General features: G+C 36.5%; 1 protein-coding gene across 1 annotated transcript in view; it reads right to left on the bottom strand.

The window, feature by feature from the left end:
* The window catches only part of DDX10 (DEAD-box helicase 10), a 172,810-nt gene that overhangs the window by 144,457 nt on the left and 5,599 nt on the right, over positions 1 to 22,754 (bottom strand). The window contains exons 3-10 of the mRNA XM_062020406.1: positions 22,584 to 22,714; positions 19,921 to 20,079; positions 19,358 to 19,478; positions 18,071 to 18,260; positions 15,934 to 16,060; positions 14,548 to 14,710; positions 13,084 to 13,168; positions 316 to 417 (exon numbers count right to left, since the gene is read on the bottom strand). Of these exons, the coding sequence (XP_061876390.1) occupies positions 316 to 417; positions 13,084 to 13,168; positions 14,548 to 14,710; positions 15,934 to 16,060; positions 18,071 to 18,260; positions 19,358 to 19,478; positions 19,921 to 20,079; positions 22,584 to 22,714 (1,078 nt within the window). The remainder of the gene's footprint in view (positions 1 to 315; positions 418 to 13,083; positions 13,169 to 14,547; positions 14,711 to 15,933; positions 16,061 to 18,070; positions 18,261 to 19,357; positions 19,479 to 19,920; positions 20,080 to 22,583; positions 22,715 to 22,754) is intronic.

The following is a 22,754-nucleotide window of genomic DNA, read 5'->3' as shown; positions in this document are numbered from 1 at the left end:
TGCTTGAAAAAAAAATCTTAATAGTAGGAAGTGTTGTGTACAGATGAGATCACTTTGGGAAATTGTGAAGGTATTCATTAGTAATTTAGACAAGCATCTGATAAGAATGATTTGTGCAGCTGATCCTGCCTTTGGGAATGGGGATAATAGCTAACCTCTCAAGGACTTTTCCTTCTACTACACTGCTGTAATCTCCCTCGTTTGTCCAGCTCCAGGCAAATCAAGCACTTGATTCCATCAGGATTGTCATAGACTAATTGCAAATTATTCCTGTAGAAAGAAGGCTGAATAGCAGACAAGTCATTAGCCACTTACTTGATTTCACTGACAGGTACTTTCCTCTGTGCCAGCTGTTCCACCATGCCTTTTTCTTCTGAGGGAAGCAACACTAACAATGCTTCACCACCTTCTTTGTACCTGATAAGGAAAAAAGAAAAAAAAAAAAACCCACAAGAGACCTTAAGCAAACATGCAAAAAATACACTTTTTGTTAATGTTTTCAATAACCAATTAGAATTTACATTTGCTTCCATATAAGGAGCCCAAAGAGCATACAAAAATCCTCACTTTACAAATGGAAAAGAAAAGGTAAACCAGTCAGACTTGCCAATAACTCCACTTGAGTTGATTTCAAAACTAGATCTAGAGTCCTAAACATCTGGGATTAAGACATAGGTTCAGATCAGATGATCTTTGCTTCCCCGGACTACAAATATTTATGTAGTAATCAAATGGCATTTGATCAAAGTTTACACTACTAGAAGATCTAGCTACTTGCATTCATCCTTTACCAACAGGGAAGTCTTAACACATGGTAATAAATGATTCTCCCTTGCACATCCTGCAAGTGAAAGGAGGTAAAGGCTAAGAAAGAGTAAGTGCCTTGATCTCAAACAACAACTACTAGCATATTCTATAAACGTTACTTTTCTAACAGGTCACAGAGGCATCACTGAAAGAAAAGCATAAAAACAGGTGTTCTTTCATTTATAAAAGCAGGTTTTAGGTGCAAAAGAAAGAAATACAACCAAGACTGCTTCCATAAGAATGTATCTAGCATTCACTCTTCTATGCCATTAACAGTTATACCAAATGTACCTGACTTGGTAACTACTCAACATACATGGTTGTCAAACAAATAAAAATTCTTCTATTTTCTTCTTAAAGCATCATCATGTTCACTTTCTTTTTGTGTAAGAAAATGTCAATTCCTACTTTCAGCAAATGCAGCAACTGGAGGACATTCATGGAAAAAAAATAGCCAACAGAATTGGTATACACACAAGACAATGTGTTTAAATGCTACTGACAAAGTAGCAATGATGAGTTAGTTTATCTGCATTATCTATGTCCATATCTATTTTAGCATGTCTATTATTTCTTCATTTACATTTACAAATAGCTCTTCAGAGTACAGATTGGTAGGAAAATATTGCCTAGAGTTCTTCATTATATAAAATAACATCAAACTAAATTTCAGAAATATTGGACAAAATTGGACAGAATCCAATTCATAGTCAACTGATGAGAGCAATGTGTGGGACCAAACAAAATAAGAGAGTAGCAAGTTATTATGTAGAGCAGCTCTAACTGCCAAGAACTACTCACAGGGAAGTCCCTAGGCAGCAGCAGATTGTAAGCCTATACATAAGCTGTTATGACTAGGAATATTCCATTTATTTTCAACAGAAAATACTCATTCTATTATTTTTCAGGTGTCATTTTACATCAGATTACTTACTACCATAATAAGCCTTGAATTGTTGGGTTTTTTTTCCTATCTTAGGCATATCTGGTTTGCCCTTTCTGTTTTCAAGAAGAAAGTTAACTGTTTCTGCTATCTTTATTCCACTCAGTCTGCTGCCACTTCATAAACCTTCAGCTTCTCTCACTCCATCATACATTCTCCTGTTGGGTCTTTGCTCCAGTTGCACTCAGTCCCCTCCACCAAAAGAACCATCATGGATATATACAAAAGGTATAAACAGTTAGCAGAAGGGCGAGAGACATTATTAGTTTGTCTTTAGGTCAGAGACAACAGAGAACAAGAATACGCCTGGGTACGTCAGGTATCTTCCCAACAAAAGTTTACCAATGACAGAGAAAACACCAGCTCAGTGTTTGTGCATCAAAAGGGGTACAAAAGTGCTATTTAAGGCACACTTAAGAGAATACAGAAGGATGTCCTCAGGCACACCAAACAAGAACCCTACTATTAACCGATAAAATAATTTCAGATGGAATATAGAGAGCTGACATTTCTCCAAGTGTAAACAGTTATCACTTGGCAAAAACAGTACTGCAGAACTGTTTGAAAACTATAAACACTATCTGTCACAGCATAGTAAGCAATGCAAGTAGCAACAAAATCTGCAGTTAAAACAGTCTGACAACTTCTATTACAGCTCTCTGCCTTCATTTGATGAATCTGAAAAATCACAACAAAATGCTCTTGGATGTCTGTCTGGTTTTTTTTTCCACCTCAATGCTATCATGGGTTTTGAGATGGACTTTTGAAGATAATTTTGAAATGTTTAGTAAATGTTTTTGTCATAAGACTAACTCTTACATCCTATTTTTTTTTTAATTTTTACATGAAATCAAATTGATACAAGAGGAGAGTCTCTGCCACATACCAACACCACATCTACTACTGGTTATAGAGGGTAAGAGTATCAGAAGAAATGGTAAGACATTTGGACTTTGTTCCAAAACATACTGCTTTAAGGTTGCAGATGAGGGAGACATACTGTACAAAAAACACACTACATGGATTTTAATCTAATTAACAGATCTAAAACATTCTTAATGCAGAAATGCTTGACAAATCTTTCTGTAAGAGTTCTAAAGCAACACATATGCTTGGTTGAAGGCAATTTACTATCTTTTCCAACAGCATAAAAGGCTGAAAGTCACTGATGGCCAAACATCACATGAATGTTGGAGCCTTTAATATAATAACTAAGGTTGGTAATGACTTGCTTACAGGGCCCAAGTGCACCTTCTAAGAAAGCTCTGCAAAACTTAACCCAGCCAAATTCCAGATGATATTTCTAGAAAATAGGTATATATCAGACACTTGCACTGCTTGAACAAGCGATGAAATCCTGGAAAGCCACGGAACCTTAGATAACTTTGCACTTTATGGGAAAAAATGATGATCACAGTTCCAAGGCAGCTAATTATTCATCAAAAGAACCTGAGCTCTCAGAGCACTGTCAGAAAGAAGGATGAAAACACTCCCTTTTATCTACCAAAGCCTTGTATTAGACAGGAAGACAAAGATAATATTGCTGCCAATACCGGTCTCATCAATTTGGAGTATAGAATAACAGACAGCTCTGCTCTTCTCTTCAAAACAGATGCTATGAAAGGAAAAGATTCCAAGAACAGCTATGTGAATGATCCAATATCTGGAAAGAATGTCTGCTTAGTTGCTTAACAAGGATCTTCTTCATTTGTCAAGAAGACAAAAAAAGTCTCGATCAAACTATATAAACACCTACTAAGAACAACTTTCGCAGATTCCTTAAATTTCATCACAGGCACAAAGTGATTTCTGTAGTTGTGTTGCTTCTGGTATTTCTTATCCTGGAGTATTACCTTTTTTCTCAAAAAAAGGAAAGAAAAACTTAGTATTGTGCTAGTAAGAAAATTATGGCCTTAAAGTTAACCTCAGAAAGAGACAGTAGAGGAAAATAGTGTTTTCTTTGTGTCTTTCATACTAAAACCTTCTACATTGGCAAACTTACAAAAGCTACTAAAAACTGGCATGAACAATAAAGTACACTTAGATCTTCTGTTCAAAATTTGTTTTCATTACAATGCCTAAAACAGGAGAAAAGAACATCCCTCAGTATCCTGAGAGAATAAAGTTCTCCACTAAAGCCAACAAAGGAACATCTACATAATTTTCAGTAAACAGACAAAACTTTTAAATCTTTATAGACAACAAAACAGCAAAGAGTCAACCTTGGCTACTAAAATTGTTCAGCAGGAGGACTACCACTTCTGCACATGAGAAAACATTAGAAGTTATCCCTATTCTTGCTGACTTCAAGATGTCCATCATCATCAAAAGCAAATATCTGTCCTAAAAGACTAATTCGGTCTGGTGATTTATTATTCATTAAGTACAGACCTCGACTGTGCTGGAGAAACATAAATTAAAAACCTCAAAGTAATCAAACTTTCTAGTAGTTGATGTTATTACTTTTCTGGTCATCTCCTCAAAGTGATCAAGAAACCAGAGCAGAAATTAGTCTTTGCATTGCAATTTTAACAGTCTCTTAGGATATCAGATACAGTTCATTTCAATTCTATGGAAAACTACATCTGACTTGAAGACAGGCTTTCGTGGAGAAAAAAAAAACCAAACAAAAAACCCCCCACATACTCCTAGTTGATATCTGTCTTGTTTCCTAGCATCTATTGACTTCAATACTTAACAAAAAGGCAAGCAACTTCTCTGCAACTTAATCTTGACTTATAAGCAAGGAAGCTGAGGCAAACCATCAGTAGCAAGGAGTAGGATTATATATTTACACCAACTGCAGATGAGAGGCAAGAACCAAAGACTGGAGAAGAAGGAAATGGGGTAAGAACCAAAGACTGGAGAAGAAGGAAATGGGGTAAATAATTTAGGACAATATGATATTGGATAATTAAAAATAGAGAAAAATTATTTTAAATGTCAAAAACATAATTTCCCTAGTAAAGAAACAGAAAGAGTTACCAATAGTTTCATTTCATACTAAAAAATAAATACTAAAATCAAGAAGAAATATTCTGTTATGAACAAAATTACCTTAAACTTCACCCTGAGCCCACAGCTGGTGTCAAGCATGAAGAAACTAGTATCACAGTGAGAATTCAGTAAGAACAGGATGAGAAAAAATCATTCTTGTGCAGGTCAAACTGACATTCAATTTTTCATCTTAACCTATCTTAACCTATTTTGATGAGATACAGGCAAAGGCTGCATACACCCTAGCCAACGTTATTAAAGCAAACAATACTATCTAAAGGGAATAGATGAAAACATACAGTAGTTATTATTCAACTCCACCTTACCATGCAGGTTGAGCTTGTTCTAACTACATTCAGAGTAGTTTTACATCTTTGCCATGACCATCTAACATATAGTTCCGTCAAATGCATTGTATTTTAATTGTCAGTGATATATGAGTCATGTTGATACCACAGTAAAATAGGAATGGGAAATATGTGATTGATGGTCATCAGGCACCAGTGTCCTGCTGCAGGGCTGATATCCAGTAGTGTACAAAACTAATGCAGAGAGAACTGTAAGGATACCCTGCATGGATACACAGGCCTTACAGGAAATGTTACACAGGTTGTCTTGAACAGATGTATTGCAACACGTTTCCCTAACATTGGTATTTCATAAGATATAGTTAATGTCATATTTCAAGAGATTTAAAGGTAGCATTTCTGCTTCTTTTTTTTGGCCAGAAAAAAACAGTCTATTTTAAAAACTGGCAAAGGAGAAAATTGAGGTGATGAGATAATCGTAAAATTTGGGGGAGGATGGTTGCAGATAGAAAGATAGTTGCATTTCAGTTTACTAAATTGGAACATTCCTCCATTACAGAAAACTCAATATAAAGGACGTTACAATGTGATATTTCCCACATATGAACATGGAAGGAACCAAAAGTACATAATTTTTATGCTTTTGAGGTCACATATCTACCATCATACTCAAAAAAAAAGGTGTTTTGTAGGTCTTCTTAATCTCTATCTTAAATGGGATTTTACCAAGTTGACTAATTCTAATTCTAGTCTAAGTGGGCCAGGATGGATTGTATCAACATATGCTGTCATGTCATCTGTCAAAAGACATAGAGGGAAGTAAAATATCACTGCAAAACCTGTGAGATTAAATCAAAGATTAAATGCATTCCTAAAAAGTCTTGCATTTCAAGTCAACAAGCTACCTTGAGATACATTAGTACTGCAGAAATTCTCCACAGTAGATCCCTTCAGATAAAGGAAATCAAGCATCAAGGAAGCCACATGAACTTCTCACGCTGTCTCTTTCTCACCCAGATCAATTTAGTAGAGACTCTTCAGAAGTAAGCAAAATACCGCTTGCCTTAAAACATTAAAGTCAGTAAGGGAAGCATTTGGAATAGCACCCAAACCAAGCCCATTAAATTTGCCTAGTGACAGACTCTAATTATGTATTTTCACTCTTCTTCCAATGGACCTTTTGATCATCACTTATGGTTGCCAAACTGTTAATACAAAACTATGTAATAGCTATTTCCACTGTGAAGCCAATTTATTCACCACGTAAGGGGATCATTTCATATTCTTAGTCACTCACACCATTCATATCCTTCTCAGAACATAAAGATTCTAGAGCATTTGATTTTGCAAGTGTTCTTTGCAACTTTGCGTATCATTTTAGTTTCCTAAATTATATAGGTATTTGTGCATATACACACTACTCCAATTGAGATTTGAGGATGAGGGGAAAAAAAACCTTGCATAGTATAGTCCTTCATCTGTTTTAAGAAGTACTTGAAAAAAAAGAGAACCACCATCTAAGTAAGCAAACATACATTTAGGTTTTGGAAGCTAGGTTATACACAGTGACTCCCCAGTCTATAGATTAGCTAAAAACCTAACAACCATGCTTAATATAATACTGACTAGAAAAAAAGTTAAGAGCGAGGAAAGTTATATTCTTTCCAGCATGTAATTTATATTTTGATTTTAAATTATTTTCAATTCCTTAATAAAATAATTATGGTACTGAAAAAAATGCATTTCAGTGATGCAGAAGTTTGTATTGTGCTTTCTACATATACGTAACAATAACTACAAAACTATATCCAAAACTTGTCAAAATGGACAGATTTATTCTGAGAAGACCTATTTCCATCTGATATGTATACAAATAAATCTGTTCACCCACATATTATCCTTCAACAAAGAGAAACTAATATCCATATCTACCCCTAAGGCCTTCCACAGAAATACAGCAATCCATTGTTTTGTTTTCAAAATTCAACTATTAAATCTGATTATATTTTTTAACATATTTCTTAAATAAAATAACAGCTTTGGGTCTCTCATACTGGGGTCAATTCAGGCAATACTTTGTTTCCAATTATATTACATTCCAGGCCTTCTGACATGAGGAGGACTGGTAAAAATCTAAGCTTCAAACCAAGAAAACATGATTTCTCCAAGCCCAGGAGCAAGAAGACTTTTATGTACTGTTTATCATACCTTCTGTGCTGTTGCGTTTCTTCCCTAATATGGTTGTTATCTACTTTTTTAGTGAAAAATGAGCACAGAAAACTAATGCGTGAATATCAGCATTTCTATCCCATTTACATGATTCATGGTTTCTTTCTGTAATAGAGATTTTTCTTTAAAACAAAAAAATCTTTAACAAGAGATCTGTGTGCACTGCTAAAACTGAAACTGTGTTTCATCTACAGCAAGTCCTACCAAAGGAGTCCAATGAAAACTCAAATAGCCCAGAAAGCATGCTTGCTATTCACAGCTCAGCAAATACTGTCGACAGCCCACGTCCACTGCTGGTTCCTAGATTCAGCCAGGGAGAAGAGCTTCCAGCATCCCACTGACCATTTAAAACAAACAAAAAGTGAACTGGCTTCATTATTTTGGTTTACTTTGGCTCACTTCTAATGCTTTGTTCACTCCTATACCTCCAATGCATAGACTTAACCTCAGTATCCAAAAAAAAGAAGATCAGTAAACATGCTTATGAAGTTAGAGACTGCTTCAGGGTTTGTTCATTTTGGGATGTGTTTTGTTTTCCTCCGATTGCTTAATATCTTTTTCCTTCTCCTGTCTGGAGAGTAACCCACTTATATCTATTGCCAAATCCTGAGAACCATGCAACTGGGTTTTATTCATATCACAAAACCTTAATCCCTTTCATTCAGTTATACTGGATAGATGTCCTTGTTTGCCAGACGGACTTAGTCAAAAGAAATAGTGCATATGAATAGGCAGTGGCTCACCAACTTTATCATGCTAGTCTCAGTATAAATTGAATTACAAAAAGGCCTTGGGATGTTGTTGGGTCTTCCAGCCTAGACTGTAAGCAATCCATTTTCCACAGTAGCTGTGTCCACTGTACTGCATTAAAATACATGTGCTTATTTATTTTTTATTGCAACTTATAGGATGCCTTCATGTCAGCAGGTAATAACCTTAGCCACTTAATATTTCAGTGTATTGGAACACTCACACCATGCTATTATGAAGAGGGTTCTAACGGATAACACAGTGCCAGTCAATACCACTGTGGAATTGGAGGCCACTGGCAGGAATGCAGGTAGGGTACAGCATTTAATTTAAGAGAATTTAATAATGTGAATTGCAAGCTAAATATGTGGTGTCAACAATTTCTTGTGACCTCTACTAGCAGCTACTTTTACTTATTATCCTAACTCGACTGCAATATAAGATGGTCTAAATACTTCATTTCATTTTAGAGAAACATCAGTAAAAGTGCTTCCATGAGTCTTAAATAATCCAACAAGAAGCTTCCTTCTTGACTGTATAGTTTACTCAGGAAACAAAACATGTATCCCTGGGATATTTTCCCCATTAAAAAAAATAAATCCATCCAGCTTCCACCATTGAAAAATACTTGCATTAAACTGCTCACAGTTTTAAATACTTTAGTGCCACTTAGAAGGATTACTCTGAAGACTTGTTAGTCTCACTTTCGCACATATAATGTGCAATTACTTGAGAGCCCCAACAAGCATGCTTCAAAGCATTTTACTTCATGACAGAATAAGACCATTATATGATCTACCCCGTTCACCTTTCCAAAATTTTATGTGTGTACTTTTGAGTAATCACAAGGCATCAAAATTCTACATCTTTTAAAGTCTTTATTCATACTTCTTGGCTCTAACCCTCATATCATACAGCACAAAGACAGTAAGGCAACAGAGTAACCAGCTTTGGGAAGACAGACTTTTATTATTCCATTTTTTCTTAGAATATAATTTACCAAAAAGGAAAAAATCATATGTACAGCTAGACAGAACGTGCATCCCTGTATGCCTACTAAGTGTAACAAAAACAACACCATTACAGTGAGTTTTCTAAGTTCCCTTCAGCCCCTAAGAAACCTAACCAACTAGCCTGGATTAAATATCATCAGAAGTCTGAGCCTGAGTCAGATCTAAAGCCTATCTACAGTTCTGCACATGCTGCAGACAAAAACTACAGAGCAAAAAGATTTACAGAGTCCCTTCTGTTTAACATTCATTCCACTGTCAGTATCTTTAAAAAAAGATTCCTGAGAAGAAAAATGATTAAACTCAAGGAATAATTTCTAAGAGTATCTTCTAAAGGGGGGTGGAAATAAAAGAAAAAAAAAAAAAAAAAAGAGTGGAGGGAGGCATGTAATGGTTGCCAAGAAAGAAATTAATTACTGAGATGTGCCAGGACATAGGTACATCCAAAATGCAACACATTTATGCATTAATAGAAAGATAAAATAGTGTTTGGTGTCTTCTCTACTTATCAGTGCAATCACAACTGAAAGAAAAACATTCGTATATATGTTCCTTTCATACCATACTACTTACCAATTATGTTTGGAAAAAATAGCTGGGGGAAAAAAAAGGTATCAGTGTGCTTCAGAAACTATTGTCTTCTGCTGTCCCCTACTGGCAATGTAACTTGTTTCACAAAATTGATCAAAGAATTGTAGCTACAGAACAGTAGGCATCAATAGAAAGTAAAAGCCAAATGAAATTAGTTTTACAGAAAACTGCTACAGGCAGTCCTTATGTATTTTGAATTTTTAAAACTAAAACCCACAGGAAAACACTGTGATCTAGTATTTTAAATTACAGACTTTGCTAAGAGATTGTGTGACAAAACTATAGCCAAAAATACTTACACGCATGGCCATGATATTGTCAGTATTTTAGAAATTCTGTTACTGAAGTAGCCAAGACTTCAAATAAATACTTTAAAACACAGTTGAAAGAAATAGTTTCCAATCACTCCAATGACAGTATGCCTCTGAAGTTTAAAAAGAAAACCAACAAAATCACACCACCACGAGAAAAACCTTCAAGATATGCCAATTCTACTATAAAAAACATTACTGGACAACACTCAGGTTTTCTTGATCTTACTTTACCATAAACCAAAAATGCAAGTTACATTTTATTCTAGTGAAGAACACAAAGACAAGTGAAATGCTACCTAGGGAACACAGTGGTCTTATCCACTTAAAAATCAATCATTATCTTTCATCTTAGATAAGGCCTTGACAAATCATTAAACAAATGTGAGAATACATCCTTAGTTGTTACACAAAGGTTTTTCTGACTCATCCCCTCTCTTGACTTTCATATTTACTTTTGTATCACAAAATAATTTGATTTCAAAAGTAAACAATGTTTGGCATCTCAGTTTTAATTACAGTTTAACTGAGTCTCTTAATTAGATGAGATATTTAATTTAGCTCTAGTTCCATGCAATTATACACTCTCATAACCCATGAAAATTTGTAATTATCTCTACCCTCATTAATGAGGACTACTAAACTGTATTTTTATCCAGTTTCTAGGAGAAACATAAGCTTCTCCCATACTAACTGTAGCAACTGCAAACAAGTGAAGTTTCCTACTTAATATTTAGAATATACTGAGAAGTACATTCTCAATCATCCGTAACTAAAACTGGATTAGTGTATTTATTTAGTGCACAGTATTTAACTAAATCTATTAGATATCCCTCTTGTTTTGTTTTTAAAGATTTCTATCATGCTGTTAAGTTCAACTAAACAGATCTCTTTCCAGGGCTGCTTTACTTTACAGACAGAAAAGACCCTGTGTCTTTGAAATGAAAGCTCAGAGGAGGCAGAATCTTCCTTGATCTTTGTGTCAAATTAGAGACAGAAAACACTTGTAAAGCTCCTCCTATAGAATGAATTTTATTTCAATATCACTCATCAACCTGCCAGCTCAATTTGCATAGACATAGTCCTAGTTTCAGTAAGGTTTGGCTATTGAAATATTCACAGAAAGGACAGCCTGTCAAAGCCACAGGCAAGCATCTGGCATAAGCTGTGGCCTACAGAACAGTCTCTTTGCCATAATTTTCTGCCTAAATCCATCCCTTAGGCAACCACAGAAGTTTGTATTTAAGGTTGCATGATGTCCTGGTTTTGGCTGGGACACTTAATTTTCTTCTTACAGCCAGTACAGTGCTGTGGTTTGGATTTAGTGTAAGAAAAATGCAGATAAGACACTGATGTTAGAGTTATTGCTAAGTAACATTTGTCCTAAGTTAAAAATGTTTCAGTTTTCCAGATCCTGCTAGGAAGGAGGTACACAAGAAGTCGAGTGGGAGCATGGTTGGGACAGCTGACCTGAACTAGCCAAAGGGCTGTCCAATGCCACAGAATGCCACGCCCAGTGGCATGGATTGCTACTCGGGCATCAAGACAGTGGGCGGTTAATTGTGTTGTGCATCACTTGTCTATTCTTGGGTTTATTTCTCTCCCTTTTTGTCATCTTCCCTTTCATTACAATTATTATTTTATTATTGTATTTTACTTTCATTATGAAACTGTTCTTACCTCAACCCACAAGTCTCACTTTTTTTTTCCTGTTCCCTTCTCCATCCTACTGGGAGCAGGGACAGGAGTAAACGGGCAGCTGCATGGTGCTTAGTTGCTGTCCGAGGTTAAACCATGACACAAGGCTGAAACAAAGCTAATATCCTCAGAGTGACATTTTACTTAAAGCACTGTGAAAAAATGGAGTTGTTGGTCTTTATGTAAGTGCTTCTCTCTCTAAACCTATTTATAAATTGCTTTTCTCAGTGCTTAATGAGAGTCAGTGAAAGGCCTGGGGACTGCAACTCCAGGGGGGTACTTTACCTCAGTGACACAATTCAGAGATACCTCAAGCCTTCCAGAAACTGCCAGTTACACAGTGCCAAATATATTGTTTTGCCTTTCATGACAGTATGCCATAAAGATAAAATTACAAGCCTTCCATGGAAGCCACACTGGAATAAATAAGTAAATTAATATTAACCTACCTAAAATTAAAAAAACCTTTGTGAATTCTAACCAAGGCTATGTGCTTTTTATCTCAACTGACTGGCTCATCATGTTGGCTAAATTCAAACCTGTGTTTCAGTGGCTGCATGCTTTATCTAATTATACATAACATTCATCAGTTTTGTTGATAGTCTTTTTTATTTTCCAAAAGCATTTAAATTTGTATTATACTTACTTATTGTAACAGGTAGACAAGAAAATGGAGGCCACAGGAAATAAAGGGGCAGAAAAGTTACTAATTACAATGAAAACTTGGCTGGAATTCCACATTCTGAAAAGAGGGACAGAAGTACACACTCCTATTAAGGTTACCAAAATGTAATACCATTTGATCCACAAGAACAGATTTCAAATACCCATAGTGCAGAATACTGAAGTCCTATTCTAAGAAACTATTCTGTCATTAGGTTTGACAACCATCTATATTGAAAACCTTACTATAAACAAATCAAATTACGTACACTATATAATACCAGCTCTTAGGTTTTGTCCTTCAGTTTTACTGAATCACAAGCAATAGAATCATAGAATTAAAATGAGGAATATATTTTGAAATTCTTTTGATGTGTCTTTACACAAAGAAATTGAGTCCAGCATAAAGCCTCGTTTATCAATAAATGGCAGTGGCGAAACAAGCTTCTCCACCCACAAAGATGCTCCATTTGGCCTTTGAGGTAATCCTACCAAGCACAAAAGGAGATTTTTGCTTTGTCACTTTTAGTTTTCCCTGATCTGATTAGACAACCGGGCATATTTTTTCTGTGTGCTGTAATGAGTCTCTGAAGCTCACTAAGAAGTGATCAAATCAAACCAGTACTCTTAAGTAACCAAAAAAGGTCATTTGGTGATAAGAGCCCTTCTTTCTTTCCAATTCATATCTTGATTTTTTTATGAGTCTTCAGATCATTCTCTGTCCTACCGCAATCTAGTTTTATACATTGAAATAATAATCAAAAGTGATAACAAACCTGGCTGTTCTTCCCACTCTATGGATGTATGTGTTGGCATCTTCTGGACAATCAAACTGAATGACCCAATTCACTGCTGGAAAATCTAAGTAAAGAAAAAAAGGTCAAAATTTAAGCTCACTGCATTCAAAATCCTCCTAAAGAGCAAATATAATTTTGGAGCATTAATTCCTGTAAGAACCATAATTTACACCAATTTACAGACACTGGGTGCAACCTCTGACATAAAAATAAAGTTAATTGCATATATTAGCATATCATAAACAATCGTCCTCTTCATAAAAGAAAGCTAAAATTAATGGTGTCTTCATTTCCTGAATTAGGATAGTGAACTGAATGGAACATAATCTCAGACTTAAGAACAGACATGCTTTGTGTCACACAATGATAAAACATCACATTTAATAATTCAATAACAATATCTGACCCACTTTTCACCTAGAGTTATCAATATCTCACACCACTGGGGTTTGAAGCTAGCTGTGGCAAGACAGCACCTCTTCAGTCGTACACATACAGAAGAATACCATACCCACATTAGATCCTCATTAGTGAGACTTTAGTAGTATAGATGGTATATTAACAGTTTTCACTGCTGCCTTCAGTTTTTAGAGTACCTTCCTTCTTTTTGCACCATACTGACAAAATCTTACATTTTGGACAACAGAGTTTGCTATGTGAAAGAATGAGGAGACTGGTGAAGACAGTCTTGCATCACACTTAAACGCCTCCAAGTACTAAAGAAAACAAAATGAAAGTCGAAAAGCATCCATAGAAAATATCAAGTAGTAAGTTGTAATTCAGTAGGTAACAACCAGAGGAAAGAAAGCCAAGCCAAAAGCCAAGCCAAAAGAGGTCCTACACATACTTTTGCTTTTTCTCTCATCTATTTTTCTGCCTCCTTAAGAATACAATCCTAGAATACCACTCATAGTTCAGACTTTAAAATCTCTTCACATTTTCATTTTCACATACTAGTAGGTTAGTGATGTTTCATATCCCTTGGAATAACCCACGGGATACAGACATATCAGAAATACTTAAAACTGCTGAAATCTTGCCTTCAGGAAAGCAGTAATCCAATACATCACCATTTCCATTTTCTCTTATTGTGGATACTCATCACAGCACATGACTGGAAAAAACTAGGTTGTCTATGGATTAAAAAGAAAAGACAAAACAGCCACTACTGATTGCCTCACTAACAACTGTCGTTACAAAACTAGTGACAACATAGGTCTTTCTGGGAGAAAAACAAAAGCAAAGATAAATTGAGCAGGCCTTTTCAGTAACGAAACAGCAAAAACTAAACCTCCAAGACACATATCTCTTCTGAGATGCACTTATGCAATGAAGCTATAGTTTGCTTAAAAAACAAAGTGGTTTTCAGAGCATAAAATCTCAGGATCTCAACAGGGTTAGATCCTCACTCTGTGAATAACTACTGTTTCTGCAAGTACATACCCAGACCACGAGCTGCAATATCTGTAGCAAAAAGTACTGCTGCCTTCTTCCGAACAAAGCAAGTGTATACTTCCATTCTTTTCATCTGCTGCTGCTTGCCGTGGAGTGCCAGTACAGGAAGACCAGGCTGAAGCTTACAGAACACTCTGAATAGATACTGGACCTACACAACAGATCAGGAAAAGAAAAAGATATACCGTGCAATGTTAAACTTGTTAAGATTATATCCAGTATAGCAGTAGCTGATTTAGCACATCCAAATAACAAACCCTTTTCTCCACATCAGAGACAAGGGTCACTATTTTGAGACTTTGTCTAAAGACTCCTGTCTTTACCAAGAGAAAAGTTAGAATAGTATGTCTTTTAACAGCACTTCTTAAAAGAAACCAGAGGAGGTAACCGCAGGAATTACTTGGGACATGACTAATAAGGAGGTAGGCTTCATAAAAGGGATAAAGTGTCAAAAGCCCATCAGAAGCACTGCTTTTAGACTACACTGAAGGGGTGTAATGTTTTACGCTTGCACTCAAAAGCCATCTACACAGTCTTGGTTTACTATTTCAAGCTTCAACAGCTTCTCTTATAAAAACAGTCTGTACACTCTTACATACAGTACCGTGATGCAGCGTTATTTTACAGAAGGCAGCTATCTAATATCTTTTGGAGAAAATAGTTACAGGAAGAGTATACATTGCAGTTAACTGCTGCAGTTCAGAAAATTTGTGGATGCTTGCACCTACCACCTACTGTACTCATCAGTCAACTGCAGAACAAAAAAATATTATAATGCCTTGCAAAAGTGGAAGAACTGCAATAAATATCTACTTCATCATTGTATATTGTATAATATTCAATACTTGCAGTAGTTATAGGCATGAATACCTATGCCATACAAACATACAATAACTTCAATAGAATAGCCCCAGGACATTCAAATACAAGTAGGTATTTGAAGGATCACTTCTTATATAAGCAAAACCTTTCCCTGAGCTATTGCACAATTAAAATTTCTTATACAGTCAGACTTAAAAGCTTGCAAAGGAAGGTGGTAAAACACTCTGTAACCCAACTACAAAATGTCAGAAGAAAGCAATGAAATAAGTGTCCCTTAATGGCATAACTTTTCACATTCATTTTTAACAGCAGAGCACAACAATGGCTGAGTACACTGAGGTCTCCAAGACCTTCTCGCATCAGGCCTTGGCTGGCTGCATTTCCCAGCCACCAAGCCCTGTAAGACATGCTGACAGCAAGTAGGTGATGTTTGGCTCCTTCCCCAGTTTCCTGTTGCAAGCTAAACTAGAATCTCACCTCTCCAATGTCTTTCTAATACTTTAATTTTAATAGGTTTAACACACTACAAAAGAGCAGAGGGAAAAGCCATACCTCTTTACAGCTTGCAAAAAACACAATGCTCTTCTTTTTCAAGTGACTTCTCAGAAAGGAGTATAACACGTTTACTTTTTGATGAAGGTCACAAACAATGTAGTTCTGATCCAGTGTTGCTGGGGTACTAAAAACAAACCAACCAAAAAGTACATTTAGATACCATTAGTTACAATGATATTAAATTGAGAAAGAAGAGAGAGAAGATACAGGTGTACAATATCTACAGAGCTGCCTGTCCTTTCTTTTAAGTCAATACTCTCTAACAAATACCCAGAAAAAGGAGAATAACAAATAAAGTAAGGCTGGAATGTTCTCTCACTTTGAGGAACACATCTTAGCAGCTCCACTTGAAAGCTACTCTTTAAAAAAAGCATCAATTTCCTTACTAAAAGCCAGCAGAGAGGAGGGGACGACTTTTGACCTTACTTCTAAATTCAGTTACTACTAGCAAGCCAAACTCTTTCCACAATTAAGCAGTGACATTCAAATTACCTTGACTTAAAATGCAATTTTTTCTGTTAGGCCTATTAAAGCATCATTTGTGCTTAAGATAATGTCAAAGTGAAGCCTAATCATGCACTAAAAAGAGCATTGATGTACTTCTGATTATACTCTGACATGCAAAGTGACTTTGTAAAGCTCTAAATTGTCATCTTAACTCACCTTTCCATTCTTTACAAAATAAAGAAAAAAATTCTTTGGCATATTTGCCCTTGAAATACATTTAAATGCATTATCTCTCACAAGTTTCTCTGCTTCACCCTAAACAGATCAAGAGTACTCAAATTTATTTTATTAGAGGTGCCACTTGGGAGGATTGACTCAGTAGTCAATTTGAATTAAGCAACAGCAGCCTTTGCTTAGTGAGTTTTTCAAAGGAAACTGTTTTCATAAGGCCAACAACCTGTGTATACTAAAGCAGTAATTTTAGAACACATACTTTCCCTTTTTTTATTCAGTTTATTACCTACTTGCACTCTCCCAAATGTTTTTTAAAAAACTAAATGCAATTTAATATTGATTTCACAAAAAATGTCGTATGTTTGAAACAGACAGTCCTCAGAACAAAGACTGCATATTAGGCTTGTACACATCCTCTTCCACACAATTTTTTTCAGGCAATCATGCTTATTTAAGATGCCCTTGATAGTACTACTTTGATAGTACTTTGATTTTAAAAAGGTATTTGCAGTATAATATAGAGATAATCAAATCAGTAAAAACTGCCTCAGGATTCAATCTTGTTCTCCTGTTCTAATTTGCTGATGTTTTATCATTTGCTCTCGGAAAAATAATTTTCATCACTCTGCTCCAACTTTCTCCTGCATCTCGCATATGGAAATAATATGTGTACTTCACAGAAACACATAAAAACATCATATATGTTGATAAGAAATTTGACACTTAGCTGATGGAACCCATAGAAATATAAAATGTCAGTGTTCATCACTTAGATATCAAAATAAGAGACCTACTCAAAAACAACCTGTTTGGTTGGTTGGTTTGTGATATATTTAATTTCTTGAGCTTGGCAGATCACATGCTTCACTAGTCACAAGGTCCTCCCATTCTAATTCAAACTATATGGCACAACAACAAATGTATTTTGCATGCACAGTAAACCCTGAACATCAGGAAGCCACAAGACTTGTTGCACGTGGACTAATGCCACATGCTTTCCTTTGCTTAAAGCAAGGACAAGACTGTCATTCTGCACTTCCCCAACAGAGTACCATTTATCAATAGCAACAAATCTGGTGGTTCTGCACAGTAGGTCTGCACACACAGCAGGTGAGCAAGCCAAACAACAAAAAAAGTTGCAGTTCAGAAGTGAGTGCTGTTACACACAAGACACCACTTCATCCAGGCTACAATCCACGCTGGGGCTTGCTCCTGAGGAAAAAACCTTCCGGCCTGAGAGGGTACCTGAAGAGTCACGAGGAAAATGCAGGTTTAGCCTCCCTGTAATGAATTAGTCAGAACTAGTATTCCTTTATCTGGAAGCACTTTGCTTTCAGGAAGGCACACAACAGGATCAGACACTGAAGGAAGATGAATGAGGTAACTTCTGATTCAGGGAACCACAGGATGACCATCCATTTAACCCTACCAGAAAAAAAACATCCCAACATACCTGAATTTGGCTCTCTCATGAACCCAAACATATTCTGGATCTTTCAGACTCAGTCGTGCAAGATCCTTCACAGATTTTGTTTGTGTTGCAGAAAAAAGCAAGGTCTGGCGTTTCTTAGGGAGATTTTCTATGATTGCATTCATTGTATCAGCAAACCCCATGTCTAGAATTCTATCAGCTTCATCAAGAACTGAGATAGAGAGAAAATCCAGTTTTAGCTTTATTTTTAAAGAAACATAGTAAACCACACATTAAATCCATGTGGCTTTTAAATTCCATGCCTACTTAAACTGCAGAGAATAATTACTGTATATGACAGCATTCTTTTTAGACATTCATGTAGTCCATAAAACATGTTTTGGAAAAGTCTGCAATAGAAGTCATGGCATTTCCCATAATCTATGCACTACAGCCCTCAGTTTCACATGCTTGGAAGCATAAAAGATCAGTATCTCAAGTAAACAGCTCAGCAATTTGCAAATTAAAAAATCCCTGTGCAATTACTGAAAAAAAGTTTGGAATATATAACAGTGCTGTACTATTCCTGACTGAGCAAAACAGACTCTCCTGTATCAAAGCTAAATTTACCATTGAAACATAGGCTATAAACAAAGTAGCACAGAGACAAAGCTTTAAGGAAAAGGTCTATTTTAAATGCAATTCTTGTCTAACTGCCATGAATTGCATAATTTCACATTTTATCAGCTTCATTAGCTTCTTAATTACTTCTAAGTTCCTCAAGCAATTCTACAGATTACACAGTTCTTAGAGGCAAGCAAACTTTATGATCACACTCAATTTTTTATTCAGGTTGGAAGGATGAAAAGAAACACTGTTAACAATGCTAACAAAATAATGAAAGGAACAGCAATCTGTCTTAAAATTAAAGCGTTTTCCAGAACTGTCTCAAAATACACACACTATAACGGATATTCCATATAGTTAATTACCATGTCAGGAAAAACGCAAGAGCCATAGACAGAAACGAGAAGCCAGTCTTAGCCAAGGCAGATCCAAAAGGTTAGATGAGACACTACATTTGATTTTGGGTTCCTTACTTACTTGTTTTTATCATCCTACGTAAGGTATGCTCAGCAATTGTTTAAAGAGGAAGCACACACAAGAGCAGGGTTTTCTTGTTTCCTACCTTAAACTTGTACATATGTACTTAAATGACATTTCCTCTACATAACATGACTAGGATAAACTTTTTAGCTGAGGAACTGCTCCACACAATTACGAACCATTATAAAATATTTTTAAGTACTTTCAGGTACTTAAACGTACTCAACATTTGCAGATCAGATGCATAGAAATACGAAGTTTCATCCATGTGCTGTAGAAGCCGTCCCGGAGTGCAAATTAGCATATTTATGTGGTGGATTCTTTCAGACTCTTCTTTCAGATCCTGTAAAGGACATAAACCAGCTTAGCTCTCGTTATTCATACCAGAAGCCGAGTACCACAGATTATCAGGAAAGCTTCACTTATTGATAGTTTTTAGAAAGAACAGTCAAGGATCAGCCTTTTCTCTACAGAGATAGCACAATTTCTTCAGTACGCTCACACGTGTGGCTTGAGTAAAATGTTTTTTAAAATACTCTAAATTAACAGGATAGTCCTCGAAGGCTGGACAAGAAGGTCCATGCAGTCACGTAACCTGGAGAGACTCTAAATATATAAAAGCATCAAAAGACACTAAGTACACTGACAGGAAAACGAGTGTGTCATAGGTTTCCATTAACTACTCTCTTTCCTGACTTTTCATTTCCAGGGTTTCCTTCCTAAATTAGCACTTAACATAGCAGTAATTTATGCTTCCATACAGCATGCTCCAAGGGAAGACACACCTTTCCTCCTATGACAAGGCCAGCTGAGAACTCATGATTCTTTCCCACTTTACGCAGAACCTTGAAGGTCTGGTAGGCCAGTTCCCGGGTAGGTGATATGATCAACACTCCCAGGCCGTCAGCTGACGTCCACTGATGGCGGTACAGGAGCTCCAAAGCCTGAAAATGTTACAGTACTCTCATTATAAAAATCTCAGGTAGAAAGTAAGTATCAACAACAACAAATCTGTAATGAAAAACAGCATTAAAAAAAAAATATCTAAAGTCACACTAATTAAAATAAGGATTTGAAGAAACATCAGTGTGCACTTCACATAGTTTGATTATATATCAGTTCTAACTGATGGTAGTGATACTTGCTGTAGCGAAGTTCCCTAGAACCAATCTACGACAGACAGTAATGGGTGGTAAATCATAAACATTTTACTGTATAATTATTCCTACTCTGCTAAATTTCAGAAATTAAGCCTTAATCATTTATACCAGCACAGAAATCAGATGTAGAAAAACATGGGAAACTTCCCTGCTCATAAGGGAGCCAAAAACAGAATAATAACTATAAGATAATCAATTTTTAGAGCTTTAATCATTGTTATAGAGTTGAAGCAGTACTATCCACACATGCTAGATATAGAGGATTCCAAATAAGGTTGGCATAAATCTCAGACCAGGATTATTCCTACTCTTATGAATTCACGTTGCAGAAACAGTCAACTAATACTGACACAAGGATTTCAAGGGTATGAATACTGGAAGCATTCTGAAATACTGAAAGCTGTTAAGAATTCTTGCACAATTGTTTCATTTTCACTTTTCTTCTCTCCAGCTCCTCTCTTAACACTTTTCTCCTCTAAAACTGTTGTAAAATAAGGTTTGTAAAACAAACAGAATCATAAAACGAACTGGAGAATCATCAAATGGTTTGGGTTCAAAGGGACCTTAGAGATTATCTCATTCCAATCCCCCTGCTATAGACAGAGACACCTTCCACTAGACCAGGCTGCTCAAAGCCCCACCCAACCTGGCCTTGGACACTTCCAAGGACGCAGCAGTCAGAGCCTCTCTGGGCAACCGTGTTTCAGTGCCTCACCTCCCTCACAGGGAAGAACTTCTCCCTTACATCTAATCTAGATCTCTCCTCTTTCAGTTTAAAGACATTATTCCTGTCATCTCACTACATGGAAGCCTGCTATAAGTTCTCCCCAGAGCATTCTCTTCCCCAGGCTGAACAACTCCAACTCTCTCAGTCTGTCCTCATATGAGAGGTGCTCCAGCCTTCTGATCACGTTCACAGTCCTCCTCTGGATTCTCACTCCAACACAACCACGTCTTTCTTATGCTGGGGGCCCTAGAGCTGGATGCAGCACTCTGGGAGAGGTGTTTCCCGACAGTGGAATGGAAGAGGGGAATCCCACAGGGGGGCCTCACAACATGGGTAGAATCCCCTCCATCAACCTGCTGGACAAGCTCCTTTGGGTGCAGCCCGGGATACAGTTGGCTTTCTGGGCTGAAAGCACACATTGCTGGGTTATGTTGCATTTCTCATCAAACAACACCTCCTCCTCAGAGCTGCTCTCAATTCATTCTCAGCTTAGCCTGTATTTGTGCTTGGGATTGCCCCAATCCACACACAGGACCTTGTTCTTGGCCATGTTGAACTTCATGAGGTTCGCACAGGCCCACCATTCAAGCTGTCAAGGTCCCTCAAGGTAGGACTTCTACTCCTAGATGAACTAACTGAACAATCTTACTTTTGTTTCTCAAATTCACAAGATTATCATTTTGGAGTCACTTATTTTATTATTCAATAATAAAGAAAAAGGGCCAAAATACCCCACAAAACAGCACAAAGTATACAACTTCTCAACTAGAGAGGGTATTCAAGACACGTACTGCTGTTCTCACAATTACTGACAGAATAGGCTCCAAAGAAATTTATGCTCACAAAAATGTAAGTAATGTTTCAACCAAAACAACTCCATAATCAAAACATTGGTTCCCTTGATCTCATCGTAACACAATGGGATTTGTATCCATTTGTATGTGCACTTTAAGCAAACATCTCAGCTATCGCTTCAACTTGAAGAAACTAAATGCAGAGCGCGTTTTGAGTAAAACGGTCAAACACACATTATCAATTACAAGGGTTTTCACCCCATTTTCCTCGCTTGTACCTAGAAATCATTTCTAAGGAGTTCACAAAAGACAACAGGGAAAGAGATGTCCATCACTAAGCTTAAGTTTGCTACAGAAAGATGGAATCAAATGTTGAAGGGGTGAAAATGACACACCCATAGAAAGTCTATGAAATTGACAAAATTTCACCATTCTCTTTCATACACCTAGTTTTCAAATTCTAAAAGAATTCATCAACTAGAGTTGCACCAGGAAAAATATCATGAGAGAAAAACAAAGAACTTTTTAAAGCACACAGGATCTACTAACTTAAGGATTAAAACTTCTGTCAGAATATTCCTAAGGACAAAAACATAATTCTTTCAGAATCCCAAGCAACTTCATTAAATTACTATCTTGGCTTTCTTTAAACACCTAAATCAGTTAGATTACAACTTTTCTCTCAGGATCTGCCCTAAGTTGTTTGACATCCAATACTTCCTGGATAACTCGGTTTATGTAAAAATGGAAAGATATAAATTACTTACTGGGACAATGAAAGCCAAGGTTTTGCCTGATCCAGTCTTTGCAGCTCCGAGTACATCTTTACCTTGTAAAGCCAAACCTATGGTTTGCCTCTGTATCTCCGTTACCACGCGATACTGAGCTTGCTGCAATCCTGGTATTTGCATTGTGAGAAGAGAGAGCGAGGGAAGGGG

Source organism: Colius striatus, chromosome 1 (genome assembly GCF_028858725.1).
Source record: "Colius striatus isolate bColStr4 chromosome 1, bColStr4.1.hap1, whole genome shotgun sequence".
Lineage (NCBI taxonomy): Eukaryota > Metazoa > Chordata > Aves > Coliiformes > Coliidae > Colius > Colius striatus.
Note: the sequence above shows the minus strand (reverse complement) of the source record. Positions and strands in the feature narration are given on the sequence as shown.